Genomic DNA, 26,211 nt, shown 5'->3' with positions numbered 1-26,211 from the left:
ATTACACCATATCAGCTCTTTTTATTCAAGTCTCTCAAGTCATTATGTATACCAGGGCCAGCATAGACAGATGTCTCAAATAAAGGACAAGGGAGGTATAGTCAATGGGATAAAGCACTCAAGAGGAGGCAACAGATGACATTATTTATAAACAAGCTGGCATTGTTAGCTGTATGGAGGGGGTGATCAGAAACAATGCTCACTCTGTTTTTTATACTGTCAGACAACTCAACAATATTGTTTTACTCAATAAAAGAAAAAAGTTGAAAATCTCTATGGGTCTCAGATAGGTATTAATAACTTATGGGTAAACATCATAGAAAAAAAATTCTGGCAATCAGCCTTTTTTTGCCAGCAAAGAAAATGATTGAGCAGATGGTTTGTTCAGAAACTGCAGCCTTTGGGAAGAAGCTTGTTTGTAAAATCGAATATATTTTGCAACCAGCAAAGATGTAGAAATTTTCTTCCTTAGGAAGTTTTCCCTGATAACAAGAGGGCAGGAAAGTCAGCACAGTATTCCAGTTCAAAAAGAGTATTGCTAATCATACTTTTTTTTTTTTTTTTTTTTTTTTTTTAACTTAGCAGGTCTGTGGCAGTCAAATGCAATAGAAGAACATAGTTAAGCATGTTGACAGCTTTATGGAACCCTTGCTTTCAAAGACTCATATCATTATATTTCTACTGCACTGATGATGAATATGATTAGCAGATTTTGACTGAGGGTTTTTTTTTGTGGAGGAGACAGTTGTTTCCTTTACACACTCCCCCTCCCCTTGTCTGCACTCACGCAATAATTTCCCAATCTGCCAACCTGTATTTTGTGGCACAGTCCAGCTTTTCAGTCCTTTCCAACTCAGATACTAAAAAGCCAGCTTAACAAATTAGCTTGTAGAAATATTAAGGAGTTCTGTACACAGCTTCAGTATTGTTTTCTTCATTAAATCTTGAACACATGTAGGGGACAGACAAAATATATACATACAAATATACATACACATATATGCAGATCATCACTGGACCCCAATATTCTCAAGGAGGAAAGTGGCTTGTTAGGACCATAGCCAAGTACCATTGTTTAATTGTTCTGAGTAATGATGGCAAAGGCCTACACACAACCTTCGTAGCATGGAAAATAAAACAAAATATCAACAAAGACACCATCAGGCACAGATGTGCAGAGAAGCCAGTGTCCTTCCATGACTCCCCCGTGATGAGATACAGCCTGGCTTTGAGAAAGACCTGACTTCTCATGTACCCAATACTAACATTACAGGGTTTTTTTTATATATTCAACCTTTTGCCAACTGATCAAACTCTCTTACTTATGCTTTGAGTTTATCAGAGGCATATGACTGATTACCAAGACACCATGCCCAAATAAATCAAACTGTAGTGAGACACTGGTTGTATTAGCTTGACCTCAGACCCATTAGCTTAGACTTGGTGCCATAATAATTACTTTCATAGAAATTGCAGTGAGTTCAGATCATGGAGGAAGAACTTAATTGTAAGATACTATGCAGAGGTACCCACAGTGTAAACAAAAGCAGTGACATTAACTTTTAGCTTACAAACTTATCTTGGCAACTGTCTTAAAGCCTGAAACATCTTGCCTGTATGCCTAGTGTTCCATCTGTGAAAGGAGATGAGCTTTTCACTCGCAATAGCTGCACCAGGAACCTGTGCCTAGCCACCATTTCATTGTGCCCCGAACTTGAACATTTTTCCTGCAGGGTCGTCACATGATTCTTACACTAGAAAACAGGAAAGAGAATGACCAGAAAGACCATTCAGAGGATTCCTAGACAAAAATGGAAAGTGTTCCTCTTTGCTGAGGACGAATGTTACAGTTTTCCAGTGTTTGTAACTTTAGCTATCCCACTTCAACCATGGTTGAAATAGTGCCTTAAAACAAGGTTGCTTCCATTCTTTGAAATATGCAGTGGTGCAGATCTCCTGTGTGTTCCCAGAAATAAAGCCCAGACTGGTGGAGGAATTACAAATCCTAATAAAAATACTTGAAACTGTTTGTTGGGTTTTTTTCCCCTCCTAGTTCTTTAAGAAAAAACAGTCCTTCCAGAAGGCTTTTTTTCTGAACTGTAAAACCAACAGAAAAGATGTATAACTGTAGAGATTTATAAACTGCTTATATGCTTTCCCCAGCTTTAAACAGAGGGGAAAACATACCCCTCTGCCATATTTTGGGGCTGCAGAAGCTTTGATGTCAGGGGAGCTCTGCCAGCTCACACCATCTGACACTGTGGCCAGGGGCCTAGCGCTCATTGCAGAACCGTGCCCACTAATAAATGACAATGACATGTAGTAAGTGCTTTCACCTTCCTTTCTAAAATGCTGTACTCACGATGCATTAAAATATGAACTAAAGTTTGCGCCAAGGTCACTCTCCTGAAACAGTCCTGTCTTGGAAGGCAGTGGCCCACAATAGGTGGTAGCTATCCAAAACAGCCAACCATTTGATGGGCCCCATCGTCCAAGAAAGGGATATAGAGGAGGAGAGAAATGACTACAAGCACAAAAAGGGAAGCATGGAGTGAAAATTATGTCCAGGTTGTAGAGGGGAAAGAGAGAAAACGAGAACAGGCTGGCCACTGGAAGCCTTTTGCTCTCTTTCTTTGTATGGTGCAGTTTTGCACTTTGGATGATAAGCTTGTACAAGTATTTTTTGAAATTGGATTCTGCAGCTGGTGGTGTGGGTACAGGGTGGGACTTCAACTGTGTCTTGTGGCTCTTATAAACTTAGTGGCAAATAGAAAGGTGTCCCAAAATACTGGGGGATGGATTTTCAGATTGGGGTCTTTTTTTACATGCCTCCTTTCCTCTGAACAGAGGCAGGATGGCTTGCTATATTGGAGACTGAGGAAAGCTTTTTTTTTTTTTAAAAAAAGAAAAAGGAAGGGGAGGAGGGGCAGAAGCAGGATTATAAGAAAGAAGAGATATGATTTGTAATGTTCATGAAGCCAAAAGCTAAGAAATTAGGCAAAAGAGAACTATCAAGAGGTATATTCTTGTGATTACTGAAACTGAGACTGCAAAGTTCTTTTTAAGTGAATTATAATTTACGGGCTAACAGATACAGAAAGATTTCCCCCCCACCACCTGTAAAACTGCATTGGTTTTTATCAAGTAGCTCCTGTTGAGCCCATCTAGTTGATGAACATTCTTATCAACTAGCAAATATAAATGACTTATGGGGATAATATTTCAATATATAATGACATTGCTATATCTTGGATTCTTTTAAGATCTGGGTTATTAAATATTAAATATCAAAGCTGTAAATTATTGTAGCAGCTTTATACAACTAAATTAAATTCAAACAAAACCTAATTTCCTTAATCATTGACTGTAATCCTCCAGGAACATGTGCTATTAACTCAGCTACAAATGGCACAGAAATTGTATGACTTCAGTTAAGTTATTTTATATCAAATTCTAATCCAGGGCAGAGTCCTCAGTAAATCTCCTGCAGGGATTTTAATGCTTCTGCAATCATATTGGCTCTTTACTAGAGAGCTAATCTTTTTATACTCTGTTTTTTCACTCCTTTATCCATTTCCTTCACACCCTTACTGAGCTATAGCTAGTACCTTCTATCACATACCATGTTTTGAAAGATTTGTCTTTCCCCTCTTGCATTTGATTGGCAAGATTCAGGCTTTCACTTATGCCAGAATCAGATAGATTTTTTTTGTTTGTTTCACATGTGAAACGGAATCATTCCAATTCATTTCAACATGTATGTTAACTGGCACTTGTTATGATCTCTCTATAAGGCTGTCATAATTATTCACAGTTTGCAGTCAAGCATTCAGAAAACAGAACAATTTTCTCCTCTTCAAGAACCCTATTGGAAATAAAATTAAGCAGATTTAATTTAAGCAAGAAACTTCCTCAGAGACTCAAGACAGTGATCAGATAATAAAGAAATAAACCTTAGAGCTCTAGGAGGTAAGACTTGGAGAAACCTCCAGAGATCTTCTAGTCAGCCCTCTGCCCCAGTCTGATCAACTAAACTGCTGTCATTCCTGACAGATGTTCCCCTAATCTGTGCTTAAAAGCCTGCGACAATGGAGATTCAATATCTCTCTGTGCAATCTATTTCAGTACTTCACTGTCCTTCCTAGCAAGATATGTCTCCAGACATCTAATTGCAATCTTTCTTGCTGTTTAAGCCTTTTACTTCCTCCCTATGCTTTGGGACCGGGAAATGGGCTATTCCTGGCCTCCCTGCAACAGCTTCGTGAACACATGGCCACTTCCATCTCTCCTCAGTTTTCTCTTCTCTAGACTGAATCACAGCCCCTCCTTTTTCTTTCCTCAGCAGTCTTGTTCTTCTATGGACACTATCCTGTCAGTTCTCTCTCGGAAATGCATCACCTGAATTAGGGTAGTTTAGCTGAGGTCCTTCCCAGCATCAAGAAAGGTGGAAGCAATAACTCAAATCTGGCATGTTACAGGTATGTTTATACATCCCAGTGCGCCTCCTTCAGAGCAGAACAACACTACTGACTCACATTGAATTTATGAGCCATTCTCATCCCCAGTCTCTTTCAGCTACTTGCTTAATATCCTATAATTATTTCTTTATGAATATAGTAAATCAAATCTTCAGAGTCTCTTGAACTGAAGATGGCGAACAGCCACTACCCCCAAATTTTACTGCCAAAACATTCCAGTTTGTAAATAAGCAATAGAAGTAAATTCTGAGACAATCTCATTTGTTCAGAGCTCCCCTTCAAAAAAAAAAAAAAAAAAAAAACCCAAACACATTACACGTGATCACCAAAACCCCCAGAACTTCTGTACTGGAATTCTTCCTCACAGGATTTCCAGCCCCTATACTGCTGTCCAAACTGGAGTCTTCCAGGTGCTTGAACAAGGGTCCTTTGATTCTATAAGCACTGCAACCTAATAAGGATGTCACTTTTGCTATTTAAATATGAACCACTTGTTTCTGCAATTTATTTATTTCCTACTATAGAAATACTCTTGCACTTCTCCACTAGATTTTCCCTCATTGACCAAAAGTAGGGCAGCACTTCAGCTAAGGCTTTCCCAAGTGGAGGAGAGCACTTTGCAGGTTTCAGTTCTGTATCTCTGCTAATGTGACCATCCGTTTCACAACGGCATGGTACTGCTGACTTGCATTCAGCTTGCAATCCATCTCCAACCCTAGTTTCTTCTTGGGAACTGGTGCACTTTCAGACAGTTATGGGGTCTGTTTAGTGAAATCAGCATAGTGACTCAGCCTAAAAACTGAAATCAGACAAATGCATGTGCAAAGATTCTGTGGCACGGCTTTTTGAAGTGCCAGATTTCCTGTTCCTGCAGCAGGTCACTGGTGCTGGGGGCACAGTAAGGTTTAACACTTCCCAAATGCATCAGACATGCTGCAATTGGCTATTACATGGAAGAGACATGCAATAGGTCTTGCCAAGGTGCCTTGGATGAAAACCCTGCATGCCATGACATGTTCACACCATTGTTTCCAGGATTTGCCAGAGTACAGCAGCTCATCTGGAAGCATCTAACTCTCAAAGGTTCCCAGAGAAAATTCTCAGCATTTACATGGACAAAGTTTCCAGACAGAAAGAAGAAGAGGGTGTATTATTAGCAGAGCATTCCATACAGACATGAGTCTTGCTTTGAGCTTGGATCCAACCAAAAATACCAACATACCACATGCATAAATTGTCCTGCTCTCACTCCAGGTCAATTTGGTTAGACACTTTATAGTCTCTACTCTATTTAAGTAACCATTTCAGGTCAGAGTAAAGGTCCATCTATTCCACTATCCACCTCCAAGAGTGGACCAAGCTCCATGCTCAGGGAAGAGTACAAGAACAAGGTAAACACAAAGTTTCTGCCCCAAGTACTCCCTAGCCCATGATCAATTAGCCTGACAACAGTAAGTTGCAAATTAGTAGAAACTATGAAAAGAACAGAATTAGTGGAACACTAGTACATATAACATCGTAAGGGAAAAAAACCCCACTATTTCTATAAGCTTTTGTGCAGGAGTCAGTGCTGTTCCACGCTACAGTGTACATCTATACTCATGCTGGGACTCCAAAGAGTTCATCAGCTTCTGCACAGCCTTATCACCTTGAGGGCACAGAAGTGCCACCTGACCATCCACTGACCCCACAATTCCCTGGCAGACTTCCTGTTCACGATGTGTTTGAACAGATAACAGACATTTTAGTTATTATGCTTTTTCCCTATTGTCCCTCACATTCCTTCAGCCAGCCATCATGGTCCACTGGTCAGCTAGGCAGAGTCAATATTATATATAATTCCTACTTGTGTTTGGGACTTCCACTGATGTGAACTCTGGATTGCTCATTGATGAAGTTACCTTATTAAGCAGTTCAGCTCCAAGGTGTCTTAATATGCAGAACTACTAGCTATAAGCAAAGCTCACCACATCCTTCCTGAATACATAATATCATGGGAACGTCCCATTGATCATCATCTTTCCAAGTTTGACATCTGCGCTGTCAGGATCTCCATGAACAATTAGACATACCAGTTCCCCCGTGTCATTTCTTAGACATCAAGCACTCCCACAGAGTATCTTGTTTAAACAATCTCTCAATTCCGTCTGTTCCCTGTTTCCTCTTCGACTAGGTTTGACCTTAACACCAACGGAAGGGCTGTGAACCAACAGCACTCAAGGCATGATATGGCAGGGTGGCTGTTGGCAGAGTATTATCAGTAGTAGGCCCTTGACTTGAATGAATTTTCCTGTGAGTGAGAGGAACTTGATTTTGTTGCTTCAAAAAGGGACGCTGCACAGTTCATTTATTTACTCAGGCATTTCCTGAGAGTGATCTATACTGTGGAATGGCCTTTTGTTTTTCTTTTTTTTCTGGGCAGGGTTATTTTTAAGTAGTCTTCTCCCCCATCTCCCCCCAACCCCCAAGGGTATCAGCTGGCCAGCACCAGCTTCAGCGCTTCATAGAGAAAGAGGCTTAGTTTTGCAGTGAGGAAAACTTGGACCTTAGCAATTGAGGAAAAATACCTTCTTAGAAAGGTCACAACTCTTAGAAGAGTATCTCCTTGTGTTTAAAGTAGAACAGGATATTTAAAATTAAATCAGCTAGGAAGTTAGGACCTTTGGAGTGCCACAATACATTACATGGACTTGATTCTCCATTTGTACTTTACAATGGTGTATCTCAATTTAAGTGCTTTGGCAGTAAATCAACACAAAACTGGAGCAACACAGTGACAATTTTGATCAAGAAGAAATTTGTCTTTGGTTACCCAAGTGTAAATTCAAATAAAGTTCATAATCACTATGAGAAACATTAAAGCAATTTTTTAAACATACTCTGTACTTTCTAAACTGTTCCCACAGAAGACACTAAAGGTCAGTCTAGAGGCAACTCACCTAGTAGTCAAAATTCTGTGTATTTCTTGTATATGTCCCTATTGACCTATTTGGCAACATTAGCGTTAGCCCAGATTTCAGCCTAATTTCTGGAGTTCCTCACTGGGCTCCTTCTTAGTCCTGAAGCAAAGTGTAGATTATACAATAGATTTCAGTACTGGTTAGCTTTTCTAAATTCTGTTGCACACAGGGATTCCACTATTGAACTAAGTACACAGTTTCTGCTTTCTGTATTGCAGTGTCAAATGAACAATGTTAAAAGCTCCCCGATATGAATTATATCTTTCAGGAGGAAGGGAAAGAGGGCTTTGCAGTCTCGGTAATGCAGCAGAGCGTTTAGCAAGGAAGATTCAAATTAATAATGCTTCTTACATTTTGTCTCTGCTAGAAATCTACAAGGTGAGAGCAGCAAGTGGGACTAGCAGAGAGATGGTAACTGTGAGATAGAAACCTCCCCGCCATTTAGTCCTTGGGCAGATGATAAGGAGGGGGCAGAAAAAAACCCTTCACGCCCCTGTCTTAGCGTGGTCAGAGCTGTACCGAGGACTACAAATCACTGCAGCCTGGAAGCGTGAGCTTTTTTTTTTTTCCTTCCCTTTAAAAAGTTTTCAGGAAGTCTGGGGGAGGGGCAATGCTGTTTCTTTTTTGTTATAATGGGCCCCTTTGTGGAGATGGAAGAGGAGAAGAGATCTGTGTGCCTGTGGTGCGCACGCTTCCCAGTGATTCCCAGGGTAACTTCCCAGGGCTCCTAAAAAGCGCTGGGCCCCTGCGGTGCGTGGAAAAAGGGAGGGGGGCTGCTCCAGGATGGAGCTGATGGTGCTGCTCAATGCTCTGGTTACTCGCCTGCTCTTTGTGTTGCACTCTCTCATCGGGGTCTGGAGAGTGACTGCAGTGAAGAAAGAACCCAAGTACTGGCTGCTGGCACTGCTCAATCTTCTCCTGTGCCTGGAGACAGGGCTCACCCTCAAGTTTAAGCAAGGCAGAGGCTACAAATGGTGAGCATATCCTGCCGGCTCCGCCGGAGCCCCTCTTGCTTCTTTGCATGTACTTAGCTGCAGATGCGAGGCTGCCTTCTGCAGCCGCTGCCCGAGAGCTTCGTTTCTGCCAAGCTTTCAGGGGATTTGCGTTTTCTCCCCTGCTCCACCTGGGCGGGGGGTGTGGGGTGGAAAACTGGTAAAGCCCTGGCTAGCCCATTGCCAAATCCAGAGGGCTTTCAGGAGGAGCAATTTTGCAGCAGACTACTTGGGAGCCACTCTCTCTACAGTTCTCTGTGTATACCCATACTAACACCTGAAAAATGGGGGAAATGTAGGTGCAGGCAAGAGGTACATGCTCGAGAGCTGCCGATGCGGGGCGCTAGGGAAGCAGGGGGCACGCACCGCAACCCCCCCACAGTGTCGCTGGGCACCTCCTAAGCAACACCGTGTCAGGGACTACACGTGTGATGTGCAGAAGAGTGCTGGGGGCCCACACAGGCTATTCCATGCAGATGCCCTGCACCTCTTACACCATCCTGCCGTGCCCCGGGGTTTGCACCTCCTTCCCTGGGACTGCCTTCCCTGTCCCTGCTGCTTGCAGCAGCACTAACGCCACTCTAGTGCCTGAACCGAAACCCAGTGACAGATGAAAGGTGAGCAGCAACCACTCTTGCAATATAGCAAGAGTAGCTTAAATATTTGGGTTGGAGAGGCTATTCCAGAGGGGAACTTTCACACATGAAAGGCTGCCTGAGAAATTAACAAAAGAGTTAGCTGTAGCAGAGTTTGCCCAAGCACATGGGTTTTTACATGCATCTAAAGAATTACTGCAGTCATCTACAGCTCATCAGCACTCAGTCAGCCAAAACAAATGATCTGTAAAAAGGAAGTGGTCATGTAACTAATTGTCAAGATTTCACTGGTACTTTTATTTTTAAGAACTCAAACTGCAGGCAGGCCCTGAGACAAATCCAGGACAAAAAAAGCCCTAGAGTATTTCAATGATCTTAAATTCCTGCCCATTGCAACCTGTGAAACTCATTATAACAGAAGCAGTGTTGTGTGACAATTCACACAATGTTCTGTGCTCTAAATTTGAATGTAATAAAAGCAGTGATAAAGTCTGGAACACAGGAAAATTTAACCACAGCAGAGCTCCAAATGTACAGTTATGAGACAGAGGCAGAGTGAGCAGACCCAATTCAATGGGGAGAGGAGGCAGCAGTAAACTCTTCATGAAGGAAGACTTGCTATGGCAGCTTTTGGAAAATCCAAAGAAAAATAGATACAGAAAAAGCAGATCCATTTTAGATGAATACATGTGCTAGAAGACTGGGATAAATTTAGTTAGAAGGAAATTTTGCAAATGGATGTCATCCAGGACTTTAAGCAGCACAGTAAAGAACATTTATAGGTGAGAACTGTAGACAAATGGCCAGCATCTATTTGCATCAGGATAACTTTCTGCTCCAGTGGAAAACGCTCACATTCAGAACAGGCAGTATCATCTGCGTTTATAGAAATACCTCCATAGACAATCACTGATCCAAGGAATGGCCAGACGGTGCCACAGGTCTCTCCTGCCTCCAAGAGCCTCATATTCTCTCCATTCATTATTGACAGAAGACTGTTACTTATTACACCAGCACAAAAAATTAAATGGCACATGTGGAGAAAAAGTATTATTGTGGGCCTGGCCACGTAATATTTCCTCTAGATTGCTCCTTCTGAAAGAAAGGCAGGGTTAAAGCCCCTGAAGTCTCCTGGCCTGATTTAGTATCATTAGCTCAGTATTGCTAACCTGCCAGCTGGACAGATTTTTCATGTGCTCAAGTCCTACAGGAAATACTGTAAAATATGTTAGTTCTCCCATTCAAATGAGGTGTGTTCTCTCCCAAAATAACCAGGCTAAAACCCCACAGAATCACTAACTTAAAAAAAAAGCAAACAAAAAAAACCACTGCCAAAACAACACCCCCCCAAAAAAACCCACCAAACAGAAAAACAAAAAAAATAACAACAAAACCAACCCCCACCCAAAAAACCAAACCAGGACTATCTTATTTAGAGGGGATTGTTTGAAACATTTCATAGCAGCTCAGCAACACAGTCATTTTCCTGAGCAGCAGGGTTTTTTCTTTTCCTCAATACTTAATCTCCACTGGAAAAGCCATGATTACAAAAATAAAGGTACATTCAGGGTAGGAACAAACAATAAATGCAACAACATTTGACAAAAATTTTGCTACAGTTACATACTTATAAGCAATTTAAATTCACTGCAGAATGTGCTGACAATGATGGAATCAAGCAAGTATCCCAAGTTTGACTCCACTGCCCTGTCCTGGGCCAGTACATATGTGTGATGCAAAGGCTGCTGTGCATCTCAGCAGCATTGCAGTGATGCTCACTCCATACTACAGCAGAGCTAGGTGGAACATTAGTGGCATCAGAGCTCATTCCTACTCCAAAAGGATAGGAATTGCCAAAAAAAACCACCCCAAACCAAACTGTCATATGTTTAATAAGAAAACATCAGCAACCCTCACAAGAATCAGTGCTTGCAGAAGGAGCAATGAAACCTCTCTAGTACTTCTGAATAAACTCAGCTCAAGAAGCTGAAGATAAAGCTTCACCATCATAAGTTATATAGAAGACTGGCAGGGAGAGAAGAACTAGACAGAAATCCTAAATAATTATACAATTGCCAGCACAAATGGGGAAACAAGGCCAAGACCCATTTTCATAAAGCAATTTAACCTGCACCAAAAAACCTCCTTCTGAAGAAATGCTTGTTCTAGGCAAACTGATGTTATTTCTACCTTTCCCATTTCAATGTACAGGATTATGATCAACAGCCTTTATCCCAGCATCATTCAGTGAAATGACTTGATGTATTAATTCACCTTTCATGAAATCAAAAAGAGTGTTAGCTAGAGGCTTCTTTTTTTTTTTTTTTTTTTTTTTTTTTTTTTTTAAGTACAGAGAATGCTGTGATGGAAATAAAATGGCAAAGTGGCTTTGGTTAGTTCTTAAAAGGGTATTTTAAATAAACTTCCATATATGATCTTAGTTGGATGTACAAATAAACCTATGATTCATAATACTGACAGCATGAGGAATTCAGCAAGAATAGCAACTCTTATTTGCAGTTACCCTATTTCTTAATATCCCATATGGTAGGAGGCACAAGATACTTTTCCATGCAGATAATGATAGGATATATGGTATTTACAATGTGGTATAATACCAAGCTGTCTTTTCTTTTCCTTCTCAGGTTTTCACCAGCAATATTTTTATATCTGATTTGCACAGTACCATCACTATGGCTACTAGAAATTCATCATGGGACTCAGGTATTTATTATGAGACAAGATGGACTAGTTTGAAATTGATGCATTATTTGATGGGTTGGATTTGGGCGTACAGACAGAAGTCTGCCAGGTCTTGTTCCAATTTTCTGTTTTATACTGGTGGGTCTTCCAATCTAGCTACAGCTACGCTATGACAACTGTGCATTTCCTAAATATCAAATAATGAACCTCATTCCTAGCTAAAAATGACATCATTTATCTGTATTTGTCTGGGGAACTGAGGAGTAGAGTTTTGAAAATCAGCCTTTCACCCCCAGGTTACCAGCTTGAGTCTTGCTCAGGATGGTGAAAAATTTCATTGCTTTAGAGGCCTTTGTAAAACAAAGTACAAGTTTCACAGCACTTACAGGCAGATATCACAACTCCAAACAAGCCAAAACTGAGACAGGTATCAGTGAAAGGGGTCTTAAACTCAAATTACCTCATGTTTGCGGCAACCTAGGAGAATACTCACAGATTGCTACCACAGATAGCTGACATGGTAGTCTGTCAGTGTTTATATCCTTGCTTTGTTCATGCTGTATCGTAATCTGGGAGGCAGGCATCTGGATTCCAGTTCAGGACTAAAACACATGGTAAAATTTTTAAAGGCAATTGTTCTTTTGGCAGATGGAGTCTGTTAGGGCCAGGACAGAGCCACTTAGTCCAGCAGCTCACACTGAGTAAACTACCTCCTCATGCAGGATGCTTTCAAGTCCCCATAGCACTTCCACATAGCGAAAGGGGGATTTTGCCTGTCCCAGCATTTGCACATATGCAGTACCTTACATACACAGCAGAAAAGGGCCTGATAGAAACAATAGCAAAAAGTAACAGAAGAAAACACATAAATTAGACTAAGACAACATAGTGCCTCATTTTCTCCTTTGAAACATTGTTAGAGCCCACAGAAGCATAATCAAATATTCAAAATTGTGTTTACACTGAAAACGCCTGAGGCTTTTTCTAAATACAGCAGCAGGAATTTATTGTCTTCTTGTTTTGCCAAATCTCCTTAAACAGTCACAGACAGGTAATGTGGATATTGAGAACATTTGTCATAGTTAAATCTGGTCCAAGAAACAGGCTAATTCTGTAGTCAAAGGCAGCAGTTTATTTCCCAAAATGATGTTAGAACATGGCATACTTTGTTCTTATTGATATACTGCTACTGTGAATTAAAGAGGGAGTATATCAAGTTAACAGCTTAGTTTATACCTGGAGAGATAGGATAGAGAGTTCTGGAAACACACAATCTAATAGTTTCAAAAACAATACTTCCAGAAGGGGACCAGCCTTCCTAACAATTATCTCTAACACAGCACCTGGGCTAGTACTACTCCTTGTACTAAAGTATTGCTGGGATTTTCTTTATTAAAATAATATCAGAACGGGTAATTATGCAGTTGCTAAATCCACATATTTAATATATACACCATGAAAACAGTTTGTGGTCTTTAAGGCAGTAGAACTTCGATCTCACATTGAATCTTCAACAGGAAACTTCAACTGCTTGTGTCAGTGCTATTATTTAAGGCATGTACTAATATGCAGTCTCTCTTCCTGAAGACAGAGGCAATTCTGCCTCTGAGTACTGCAGAACTGGACATAAGTAATACCATTCATATATCAACAGTGAAATACTGACTGCATAGAAACTAGTCTTTGCAGTAAAGTATTTGGGGATGAAATACATGTTTGGGAGAGACTATAAAGTAAATTGAACTTTACTGAGTGAAAAAATTCCTGTCTGCAAAATAGAGTGGCAAGAAAATTAAAACCATTTAATCCATTAAAAAACCCAAACATTCTTTCTTAATATTGTATAAGATCTCAGATAAACAAATACCTCTGTTAACTTTCCAAATGCCTGGTGCATAACTACCACAGAAAGTGATAACTGACCATCTTTTGCAGGGCTTACTGACTACCCGTACTGTAGTCAATGTAGGCTTCCCAGTCAGTAATAAGATAGATACTTAGCAAACATTTTAAGGGAATAGTGAATATTACTGCCCATTCCCTCAGCCTCATTCCAAAGTGGGATTCCCTTACCAAATAAAATTTTAGTGTATTACTCTCCTAAAAGTAATCTTACATCTTCGACCATTTCTTCCCTCCCATACCCATTATCTTCCTCAGTTTGGAAATCAGCTTAAGCAATCTTTTCTCCCTCTTCTACGTTTCAGCTTTCCTGTATGAGCAAAATGAAGCAGTGACAGTTGCTTTGAATTTCTGACATCACATGTTGCCATAGTGACAGCCACACGGTTTCCAGCAAATCGCAGAGAGCAAGCGGGGTACCTGTAGTTTGGCAGAGAGCCTGCTCCGGCGGGGGTCGGGGGGCAACTTCTGTGCACGTTAACAGGACTGAGGGTACTCTGCCCTGGTATTCCAGCATCAATTTTACCATCTCAATGCTGGACCCATTGTGGAAAGTTTCAGCTAACCTCATTTTTATTTGGGAATAATGGATTGTTAATAACATGCAAACGGAAATTTGCCGAATTAGTTCAGGGTTTCAGGAGTTCCCCATGCACTGACAGCGAGGTCTCTGCAGGCCACACATTAGGACAACACCCTGTCATGCAACAGAGTTTTCATTTTGATTAGACGTTTTATAAATCAGAGAAATGTAAGCTTCATGTCAGAAGAAGTGAACCAAGCTAGAATTCATGTAAAACGTGTACAATTCCTTCCTGTTTTATTTTTGCACAGTAAAAAAAAAAAAAAAAAAAAAAAAGGCACTTTTGTTTAGCTGTGCGCACAGTCTCGATACCTAGGAGTAACTGGGCTTTAGCAGTAAAGAGGTAAATGACGTTTAGCAACTTCCTGCGAAACTTAGTATTCACTTTTGCCTTGTCACATTCCCATTAAGTCACTGCACATACATAATTGGCTAGGCAAATATGCCTGGCACCAACAGCCCTATTTACATGCATATACATGATGAAACTAAAGGCTCTTCTCCAGACTTTCAAGTGAATCACCACCACAATCACCACTTAATAAATATTCAGAGAGAAACAAACCAAAACAAGATATGAACATATTTAAATTAAAAATCCGGAGGCTACTTAAATGACTGGCTTTGCAGATGTGGTTTTCCATTTCCTGCCTGCATGCAGTTGAGAAGAGACGTGGACTCAGCCCTGAGGAGTGCCATTCAGTCAGAGTTCATGGAACTTTACACTGAAACAGCAACCCCCCATTCAGCTGGGAGTAGTTTCAAAAATTACATATGAGAAACCTACAAGAGACACTGATAAAGTGAATTAATTTTCTTAAAGTAGTCTCTGCACCTTTGTGCCACTAAGAAAAAAAAAAAAAAAATTGGGAAAGAGCCCCCTTGCAAGCCCCCTGGAAGCTGTGGAGTGCTTTCCTCCACCTCCCTCCAGCAGACCAGCCGCTCTGGTGCTGTAAGAGCACCTGCGCTCTGTTGTTGGCATAGGGAGAGCCACAGGATCTGCTGAGCAGCACCCCTACACCTTGCTATCCACACAGTATAACTGCTACAGGCTCCTATTTCACTCCTGTCCTTCAGCCAACTGATTTATTTGCTGGGAGTTCTCACAGTGTTTGGGAAGGGATTTTCACCATCCCTGCACATACAGCAAATGCAGCAGGCTGCCTCACGTGGGTCCTGCCTCAAATTTGGCAAATTCATCCCTGAGAAACAGGGCTTTAAAAAAACAAACAAAAAAATCCCCAACCTCTGATGTGAAGTTTAATGCAAGTTCATGGCTCCGTTCCTCTTACCCCTGCCAGACCAGGCAAGGGGCAGAGGGGCAAGCTCAAATGCAGACTTAATGACAAACCAAAGGCTGTCAAAGTGAATTGGGCTTCCTCCTCCAGCACAAGTTAGCAATCCCTTTGTCCTACCCAGGCTACTTGTTACAAGGTAGATACTCACTTCTTAGTACTCTGGAGTGGTTACGCCAGTTACGAACTATTTTTACGTCATGGTCTCCTCAGCCGACTGTGTCACACTGCCTGTGGGGGCTACTCAGAAAGTTGACTTTGACCTTGGGGGCTGGTCTCCATAGGATTCAGACTTTTTCTGCAGGCAACAGGTAAAAAGGCTTCTCCAGAGCACCAGTTAAATTTCCTTTCTGAAACATCCTCTGAAAAAGCTGTTCTGTCTCTCTCTCTGGGTTAGCCCTTGAACCAAAGGAGAGATTAGCCCCACAAGGCTGTAGCTGGACAGAGTACCAGCCCCTCCATCTTACTGTTTCCATGTCCAGAACTTTAGACTTCCCTCTTCCAAATGGAAGAAATCATCTTGCCCACATCTGTGTGTCAACCTTTCAATGCTTTCACACCCACCTTCCAAATACAGCAAGCATTCAGTTTAAGAGCCTTTACCACCAATTATAAAAGCAACAAGCACTGACTTTTTTTTCTAGATTTTTCAGACCATGTGAAGCTGCTCCATTTATCTACGACAAGGTCGGGCAAGAGGCAGCATTTACCCAGATACTAAGCAACATTATCAGAGACCAAGTAAAGTATCAAAGTAGAATCTGAAATTTGCTACAATGTGACATTTGCTGGAAAATGTTGCCTTTATATTGGCAGGCATTATGCTGAACACAGCTACTCAGTATGCACTAGAACACATTCTGATTGTTGCAGAAAATCACTCCCCGTGCAATAAAATGGTGGGGGGCCCAGTGGAGAAATGCAAATTATCTGGTGTTCTCTGGCACAAATAGAATAGGGTAAAAGTCTTTAATAACAGCATGGTTTGATTTTCTAATTACCCCCTTTTTATTACAATGAAGAGAGATGTTAAGGGATTGTTATGAAGATAGATTTTAGAACCATACCCCAGTTGCTCCAGGGCCAGCCTTGGGCGTGAAGGTAGAAGGGCAGGCCAGTGCTGCAGATCTCAGACAGGACACAGTCCCACCCACTGGTTTATTGCAGTTGAAGTAACAGTATATTTTAGCCAACATTCAATTTCCCAGAGCACTGGGTACTTGGAGAAAGTAAAAATACCCAGGTTTTTTCTACTCTGCAGGGGTAGGCAACAACACAGGCCCATTTTTATTAATTATACCTGAATCTCACCTCTCACACTGAATTTCCTTGCAGAATAAGGAACGGGGAGTGGGGGGGCAGCAGCAGAGAATACAACCCAAACATCCTACCCCAACTCTATTCATTTCAGCCTGAGGGAAGTCATACAGAAGAATGAAACAATGGCATTTTTAGATAACTTTCTGGATGGTAGAGGTGAGCAGCAGATATTTTGAGAACAAGTTTGAATATAGAGACTGAATATGAACATAAAACAGCAGACTGACCATAACCAATTTTTACCCTACTTTACTGTTTTAGCCAGAGAGAAACTATGTAGGAAGCCCAGCAGCCTGTTTGGGAGAGCTGCAGGCGGATCCCATTCACAGAGTGTGGTCTTAACAGCACAAAGATGTCACCCACTCCATCAGCCTTTGATTTTTACATCCTGTTCTACAGTACAATCCTACGCTTTCTCAGGGACCTACCAACACCTCACTCCTGTCCTCACGAGAGGAATTCCTCCCTTCTGAGCAAAAGGGCAATTACAGTCAGAGTGAGCATGTACCTTTGTAAACATCAACTGACTTTCACAAATGAACACTCTGCAGTTCAGCAAAACAGGACTCTTCCAGCATAGAGCACATCTGCTCCCTGTGTGGGATGTTTATGCATGTCTGGTTTTGTTCACAACAGTACTGTGGTAATGAGCCTGGAGCAGTTCAAATGAATGTCAGCAGCCAAGACTTCAATCAATCCAGAGACACCAGTCATGGAAGTGAGGGAACAGGTCACCACATCATTCAGACGGTGGGACACCTTTTCCTATTCCTAGTAGAGATCTTATAATATTAGAGCAATTAGAGAGGACTGTTGTGCCTATTTGGGCAAGCTCCTCACACAGTGAGTAAAAATAAAAAAAGAAAAAGAAAGAAAAGAATAGTTTTGGAAAACCATATTGTGAAAATGGCCTACAGTGTGCTGCATACTAACTCTTGTTGGTAGGACAAGTCTCTGTGTGAAGAGGAGACTCTTCTACCATTCTTTTCCAAATCTCAGTAACTGAATTTAGAAAGCATCTGGGTGATGGTTCTGCAAAGGATAATGCCCAGCAGAAAAGTAAGAACAGGAAGAGTAGTACACAGAGAGAGACTTGCTATTCATTACCCAAAGTTTGTATTAATGTGCCTTTTTCAAATTATGCCTGCCACATAGAAATGATCTGATCTAATACAATGTGAAGGAGAACAAAAGCAAGAATGAATACAGTCTCTGAAGGTACCTATTATGTCAGTCTCCTGAAATTACAGTATGTTACTGTTGTTGTCTTTTAAACAGGCTAAAGTCTTTGTGAATCACCTTTCCACAATCTGTGAGACCGTATGGACACTGGCCCTCCACCAGACTTTTCTACTGCTACTAGTAGTTGGGAGATGGCTTCTCCCCATTGGAGTTGAAATCACCAGGGATCAATTGTCTCAGCTGCTTCTCATGTTTGTGGGAACAGCAGCAGATATACTTGAATTTGCTAGTGAAACCTTGGACATCGAAGATGTTCGGTAAGGACTATTTGCTGACATAAATAATTTCCATAGTGCAAGGTCTTTTTGTTGCTTGAAGATTTGTTTGTGCGATCTGGAGTGTTCAGACTGGTGGAACTGTGTATCCCACAGATAACAGAAGGCTACATTCAAGGGCTCCATTTTCCTACTCTCACCTGTCCCTCTGTAAAAGACCTAAGTCCTATGAGCTTTGTTAGGGATTACTCATCTGTTGCCAGCAGAGAAGCACATCACATCCATCCCAATAAAAGGGTACAAAGAGCCAAACAACTAGCATAACTGCCATGCAGCATCAGTTCTTACAGCTACAGAAGCTGAAACTGGATACACAGTAAGCTTCTTTCAGGTTAAATGAATTGTTTTAGACTGGCAAGGAAGCAACTAGAGTTTGCTTTAGTGATTCATTATCCAAGTTGCTTCTTTGGTTATGTCATATGTACTTTCTTCGACAAAGTGTTCAAAGGTAAGAAGAAAGGCAATGTCATAGTCTGGTGTGAATTTTCAACATTGTAATCTCTCCCAGAGAAAGTAAGCTCATCTTCCCCTCACAGCACTGAGATGAGCTGTGAACATCCATCATAAAGAAAAAGAATCACAGAAGAGGTTCATCCTCTCTTATGGACATACTATGTTATTTTACTTTTTTTAAATATCAAAGAAAAGGTTTTACAGCAGGAAAAGAGGTCCTTCCCACTTGGCAGAGAAGCTTCAGGCTTGCAAGGAATGTGCAATCACTACAAGGGCAAAGATATCTCCTCTTTGAGCCACAGAGCCTATTTCCGTATGCTTAGCATTATAATGTTAGCATCAGATATTTAGCATAATTACACAGCTGGAACATGTAGCCTGAACAGCAAAAATTCCATAGCAAAAGGTGTCTCTGTTTTCCTTAGTCTTACGTCTCAAAAGTATGCATTAATCACTGTTTTGCTCAACCATCCTTTAAATGACATTCCAAATACTACAGGAAACATTTTTGTTATCACATAAGGAAACTGCATCTTCACTGTTATAACTTTTTTCCCCTCCCATAGGAAGAATTATGCTCTCATAAATGCAATTCTTGCTGTATGGACCTGGAGTATGTTACAGTTTCCACTTGATCTTGCAGGTTAGTACTAGCACTCAGACAAGAAAAGAGAACAAATGCTTTAAGTTTTTGCTGGCATGTTTTGTGGCTGTGCACACACTACAGACTATGCCAAGTACTTCTGGTGGAGAGCAATTAATATAACAATGATGGTTTTTGAAGAAAGCCCATTGTGGTTTCTTTTGAGGAAACACTTGTTTCTGGCTAACCTCTGATCTCCCTGATAAAACTCTCTACTTTCAGAAAAAACTGGAATTGCATTATTGTATTGGAACATCCGCTCCAGTTGCCTGTTACAGCCTTAAACTTCACTATGTGAGCTCTCAAGTTAGATCTGGTCTTGCATTATATTATGGCTCAAATCTGAGTAGGTTACTAGACCCTATGGAGAGATAGGAGATTGTTAACCACAGGGAACAGCACAGCCAAGAGCACAGAAGACGTCATCACAGGAGAAATTACCTAGTCACAGGGAACCTAAAGGACCATGTAACGCTGGGACTATACACCCTTATCTTAATCTAAAAGGCCCAACGTTCAGCCAGCTCAGGCTTGTATTTGTCCCTAGGCAAAAAGGGCTTCTCTATGTCCAAAAAGAATAATGAAAGCTGCCTCAATCATCATCTGTTCCAACCATTTTGGCCTCCAATCACTACAAGTTTGCAACTCAACTATATCACTCCAAAGATACGTTATCCTCACTAGCATCTTATATAAAATTGATTACTAGGTTGACACACTGACTAAAATAATAAATTAATAAAATAATAATGAAAAAATATTCCAGGCATTTTTCATTAGCCTTTTCTTTACAGACAGCATTAGGCTTTGTTTTCAACACTGAAGTTACGAAAATATTTCAGCATTTCAGCTCAACAGCTCACCTCCTGAAAAAACTGATGCAACCACATCTCAGATTTATCACAGCTAAAATTCAGGTTACTAGTGAAATATATTCTGTTAAAGATGCACAACACTCAAGTTAAAAAAAACCAAAAACCAAACAAACACACACCAGCAACCACCCCCCACACACACATCACCACCACCCAAATAAATTCAAATAGTGCTTAAACAATCATAGTATTAATTTAAGTAACCTCTTGTACTGTGCATTTTTTCTCTGGTTCTTGCTTTTCTGCTTTTTTAATTACATTTACTAGTTAAACATTAAATTACTGAATACACATTACCCTGAAATTTACTATGGGTACAGTTTATTTTAGGTAGCTCTATACAGTTGCACAGATAGTACTTCTTATTCAAGTATCAGAACGTTTACTCACACATCAAACATGACATGAAAAAGAGATTTTTTTAGGCACTTATTACTGGACTACAGCAATGCAGTTAGGACTATTAAACAGCAATGGTGCAAAAACATATTACAAAATTAGCTGCTGCTGAAGCTTTGCCTAATGCATTCAGCAAATTTCTACATTCTACAACTCATCAACTCATTCTCCACTCGAGTCTCATCTTTTTTTTTTTTTTTTTTTTTTTTTTTTCCCCAGTGTTGACTCAAAACAATAGAATTCTTTTGGTAAGCTGAAATGTTTGGCAGTGGTTACTGCATCACAAGTAGCTATGTTTTTTAAACTAATGAAATCCTCCTGCCTGAGAGACAGGTTAGTTAAGCTACATGCATTTTCATAAGAGGCAGCCATATTTACCACACACAAACCGTTCTGATGATCCTTCTCTAGACATCATGCCACAAAGAGCACTCTAGCCCACCACAACTTGCATGCAATTTCATACCCAGAAGGCTAAGAACGAGTAACTGTGGCTCAAGTCTTATATGGCAAACAGAGACCACAGTTTCTTCCTATCCATAGTGCTTGATATTGCCCCACACTGACATGACTTATTCTTACTATGACACATGAAAAAGGCAATGGTTATCTGGTGAATCTTTTAAAAGAAAGGTCTTAGACAGCCTGGAACATATTGAAGTCCTACAGCTCAAGCTGTTCCCATTCAGCATGGTAGGTTTTTTTCTTAAATATACATATTAGCCTAGCATGTTGATTTAACAGAAAAATGTCTGGAGAAGTTGTTACAGAAAGATTAGGTGTTCTATTTCTGCTTCTTGTTTTAAAAGTGTATAAATGCTGATAGCTTTGTGGGATAGAAAAGGGGAAGTGGTTTTTGGTCCTGTTCGGCAGACCATGTAAGTGCCTGCTTAACATGAGCTTAAGTGTGTTTTGCTGAAACAGATCCTAGAAATTGGATATGCTTTATGTTGAATTGTTCACAGTTGAATGCATTTATAATCCAGGGTACCCTGGATTATAACTGCCCTTTAGGTCAACCCTGGCTCAATTTTAGAAAGTTATTTTAACATAACTGTGTTTTATTTCCAGTACAGCATATTGGCTGCAAGCCAACTGCATCGACTAGGCGGATCCCCAGCCTGCTGCTGTGCAGGTACAGTGCAGAACTGTGGAACATTGGGGTCAGCCTTTTCATACAGGATGGTCCCTTCTTCATTGTGCGTTCAATCCTGATGGGCCACTTCAGAATATTCAATCAGATGCTGGTGTTTTTTACAGCTAAGAATATCTTAGTTGTGACTCTACAATTGTATCGTTTGGCAGTGATAACATTAGACTTCCGCGCTACCATCCTGCAGAAGAGCAGGAAAGAAGTTAGCTGTTGCCCTTGCGAGCCTTACAAAGCTAGTACTCATGCCACTGCTGACCAAGATACAGAAATGAAAGAGTTTGTTGCTGTTCCTCCAAAAGAGCAATCCCAAGATCCATCAGCAGATCAGTGAGCACAGTTACTGACTTGAAAGAGGCTGCATTTCCCACAGCTTCTTCAGAAGGGCTTAGCCTATTTCTACAATCAAACATACCTTGAGTGCCTAAGTCATCTCTTCCACCAAGAGATCAATAATTTCTTCTAAATTGTAGGGGAAATTTCAGAAGCAAATTCATAGAAATGGGACATTTTTTTAATCCATTTGTATGGTGGGTTTTTACTAGTTCCCTATTATATTATCCACAGGGATTTTGTAGCCATAGTTCGTAGTAGCAAGAAAGGTTTGGCACACTTAAAGTTGGTTGTTATCTTTGGTGGCACTGTGCTAACGTATGTACTTGCATGTATTCAAATAGAAGGACAAGCCTATCCATTATAGGAAGTACGGAAGCATTTAGCTCTTCTTGAATGGTCCAGCTATAAAGTAGAGCACGATGAACAATATGTTCACCATGTATGGGAACAACTTCAGCAGCAACAACACATGCAAGTGAAGGGTGGTGACAGATTTCTACTGTTACTGTGACATCTAAACATTTTTCTTAAGTTTCTTGAATGAACAATCTTCTTCAAAATGTTACCTCATCCTTGGCTGGATTCAGTTAAAAAACTATGCAACACCATGAAACTGCATACACAAGACTGCCTCTTAGGAACTGCATGGTCTGAATAACCTAAACCTTAAAAAAAGGCAGCCCCACAGATCATTAGAAGACAGCTGCATTTGTCACAGGCATTTTCTACAGAGGTGCTTGCCTTTCTATTTCTACCAGTTAGAAGACAAAAAAAAAAAAACAAAACAAAACAAACAAAAAAAAAACCAAACCACCCAGGTTTTTTCCTGGTTTCACTGTGCTTGCAGTTGAGACAAGTTTTAAAAATCATATAAAACAGAGACATTTTAAAAAGTGGCCCAACTCAGGCATACAATCTAGCTAGAAAGAAAATGGCATTGTTCAAGTTTGACAAGACCATCTAGACAAGAGGATTCAGGCTTGTGCTTCACATTTCATAAAGCACCACAAGGTCCTATGAAATAACTTGAGAGATTGTCTGGTCTGTTGAGTGTCAAGATCCATTTTTAAGAAATGGCTAATAATTATTAATTTAGTACTTTCACATTTAGAGTGAACAACAGAGGGCCCGATTAATTTCTCCCAAGAACACACTTTAGATCAGTGTTAAGACCGTTGACTTTGCTGGGCTTAGCTTGTAGAAGCTGAAAGTAAGATAAGTGATTTTTGAAAGCCTGCCTAAAAAAATTATATTCTCACAGAAAATGGCAGGTGCTTTTACAAATTTCTGCATCCATTCTAAAAGAGAGCGGAAAAGCATATAAAAAATTCTAGCAAGTAAAAAGTGACCTAATTAAGGTAATTTCCCTTATTAAAAATTCCCAATTAAACCTTATTTTCTAAAGCCTCAGCTACCTAAAGACAGAATCTGGTTTCCAGAATGAATAAAAGTGTTTCTGCCACAACTGCAGCAGTCATATACTTATTTATCCATAGCCTGATAAGCAATGACATGTTTATTCTTTGAAAGATGAACCTCATTTAACAATTCCAATTCCTAAACATGTGAACGTGTTTATACTTGTGAGCTGTTACTATTCTGTGCAGGACCAGGCCTTTCCATTATGAAAGAATAAAATGCACAGCATAAAGAAGGAAGGAAGTCTCACATACTTCATAGCCCTTTCTACCATTTTACTTTAGTAATAATGTGCGGCACCTTCTGCTCTTCTTATTTTGGGCCTTTTTCTAGTGGAAATTTAAAAAAGCCAATCGTCATTTGCCATGGCATTGTGTGGTAGACATATGGAGAGTAGAATGCAACTTCATTTGGGATTTTAATTCAAGCCTAGAGGTAAAAAAAGCTAGAGTGCTGTTGCTGACCAGCTGCGCTGTCCAAAACCTTTCATACTAGGGTGAATTTAGAATCAGTTGGTAAAACTGCAACACATCTCTTCCTTGATGCAAGCCAGGACTACTCACATTCATTTTGAGTTTACCACTTGCTGATATAGTAATTATCCTGTTAAAAGGATCCTTGCTAATTAATTTGGAGTGTACTGAGCTTGCTAGAACATCATTCTAAATTCATCAGCACAAAAATTGCAGGACGTACTTTTCAAAACTTGCTTTCTATTTAAAGGCTTAGTTCAGCAACAAACTGCCTACCAGGCTCAGCCTGCAGCAAATGCAAGATCCCCTGGGGTCAGCAATACAGAGACTAGTTACAGCAGGAATATTTTACAGAGAACTGTTTTTCCTGGTCTTCAGGCTGTTCCATTTTAAACAGCAGTAAAGCTTCTGGTCAGATTTACAGTGAGAAGAACTCACTCCAATGCTAGGTTGTTACTACTAGATCCTATCCCCATGCCCTCACAGACAAAATAGGCTGGATCCTCCCTCACACTTACAATAGAATAGATTTGGACTTCCCCCTTCCTCCTCACCACCCATCAGGGGTGATGACAAACAGATTGCTCAAAAACAAAAGAAAACCCAAACAGACAAACTTAGCACTTAAATGGTGGGTAGTCTACCTCCCCACCTGTGTGCAGAGGGGAATCACATATGCCAGGTAGCAGCAGCAATGGCATGCGGTTGGTTCACTCCACTGAGAAGCCTGGAAATGCCAATTAAGAAGTCTAGTAGCTTGTGTGTTTGGTCACAGCAGCAAACCCCTGTTGCGAGCCCTCGTCACCTTCCTCTTGCAAATTTTTCTCGAGGGAGGACTACGGCACTGTTTTTTTCCACAGGCTGAGTCAGCTGAATCAGCAGCTGGGTGTGGGAAGCCATTGTGTCATCCTGCAGCCTTCCAGAGCTTTGCACTAGGCAGGTGGTAGAATGCATTTTCTTGAAGATCTGCCAGCATCTGTAGCGTATCTAAAGAACAACTGATGTCATGCTTGCTATTCAGAAAAAGCTGCAGTAAACTTTCAGACAGGGAAAATTCAAGCCTTCAAAATGGAAGAATTTCAGAACATTTATCTTCACCATTATTTACTTGAGTCAGGAGAATTACATTACTAAATCTGTTCTGCAAATAGATATCTACCCATTTACTGTTATTTATTCTGGTTGTTCCTGCCTTGTCCTTTTAGATTATTCCATATTAAACCTCACTGAAATGTTTTACCACTTATCTTTTCCTGAGCTAAAATGTATTCCTCCTTTCTTTTGGACATTGGCTCAAATAAGATCATAGCCCTGAGCCTGAAAAAGGAAAAAAAAAAACCAACAACTGTGGTTTTATTGCATTCCTGTTGGTATTTGTACTGTACTATGTTCTCTGGGACCATGTGGAAAAGGAAGAAAATGTGCAATTACTTCTAAAAAATTCCAACTGTATTTTACAAATAAAGGCAGTTACCTCAGGCATAGCTGCCAATTTATTATGTGAGAACTGACTGTTATATGTTCCCATTAATTACATCTTCCACATGCTGCTTTTCCTTTCCATCCTTCATAAGTTAATTACTTAGGCCAGATTCTGACTGCAGCCGTTGCTTTGAAAACCCACAGGAACTGCAGTAAATTCCACTCTATTCTGGATAGGTTCTTCTTTATCCAGAGCCTTTGCCTCCAAGTATGCAAGTCACAGCGTAATCCCAGAGAGGATGTGTTTAATATCTGCACACAGGATGTGTTTTACAGATGCAAACAAATACATATATGCATTTAGACATACACACCTGGCAATGCCTAATACATACAGTTTTTATGTCTGTTACGGTGTGTGAGATTGCTGATGAAAACAATCTGCAGATGCCTGTAAAACACTTACAGAAATACCTAGGCATTACGAATATCTTAAAGCTTAGGGCGCTAAATACTAAGCATACAGTACTCTCGGAACAATATACTGATTTAAGATACTTTTTTTTTTTTTTTGTAAGTTCCCTGGAATATATTCTTTCCATGCAGGTTTCCTCAGCTGAATGAAACCTACCCAATCATTACTTCCCCCTCAAAAATAAAGTCTTTGAAAAGAGCACTAACATCTAAAACTGCAC

The 26,211-nt window shown here is 40.4% G+C and overlaps 1 protein-coding gene across 1 annotated transcript; it reads left to right on the top strand.

Moving 5' to 3' along the window:
- The first annotated feature begins 6,813 nt into the window (after positions 1 to 6,813).
- On the top strand, positions 6,814 to 25,895 carry TMEM26 (transmembrane protein 26). The gene is made up of 6 exons (XM_030031453.2): positions 6,814 to 8,412; positions 11,672 to 11,750; positions 17,466 to 17,579; positions 18,108 to 18,328; positions 19,366 to 19,442; positions 21,788 to 25,895. The coding sequence occupies exons 1-6, from the start codon at positions 8,222 to 8,224 to the stop codon at positions 22,198 to 22,200; spliced, it is 1,095 nt and encodes a 364-aa protein (XP_029887313.1). The 5' UTR covers positions 6,814 to 8,221; the 3' UTR covers positions 22,201 to 25,895.
- The last annotated feature ends 316 nt before the right edge of the window (positions 25,896 to 26,211 follow it).

Source organism: Aquila chrysaetos, chromosome 11 (assembly GCF_900496995.4).
Source record: "Aquila chrysaetos chrysaetos chromosome 11, bAquChr1.4, whole genome shotgun sequence".
In the NCBI taxonomy this organism is placed as follows: Eukaryota; Metazoa; Chordata; class Aves; order Accipitriformes; family Accipitridae; genus Aquila; species Aquila chrysaetos.
This window is presented reverse-complemented; position numbering and strand designations above follow the sequence as displayed.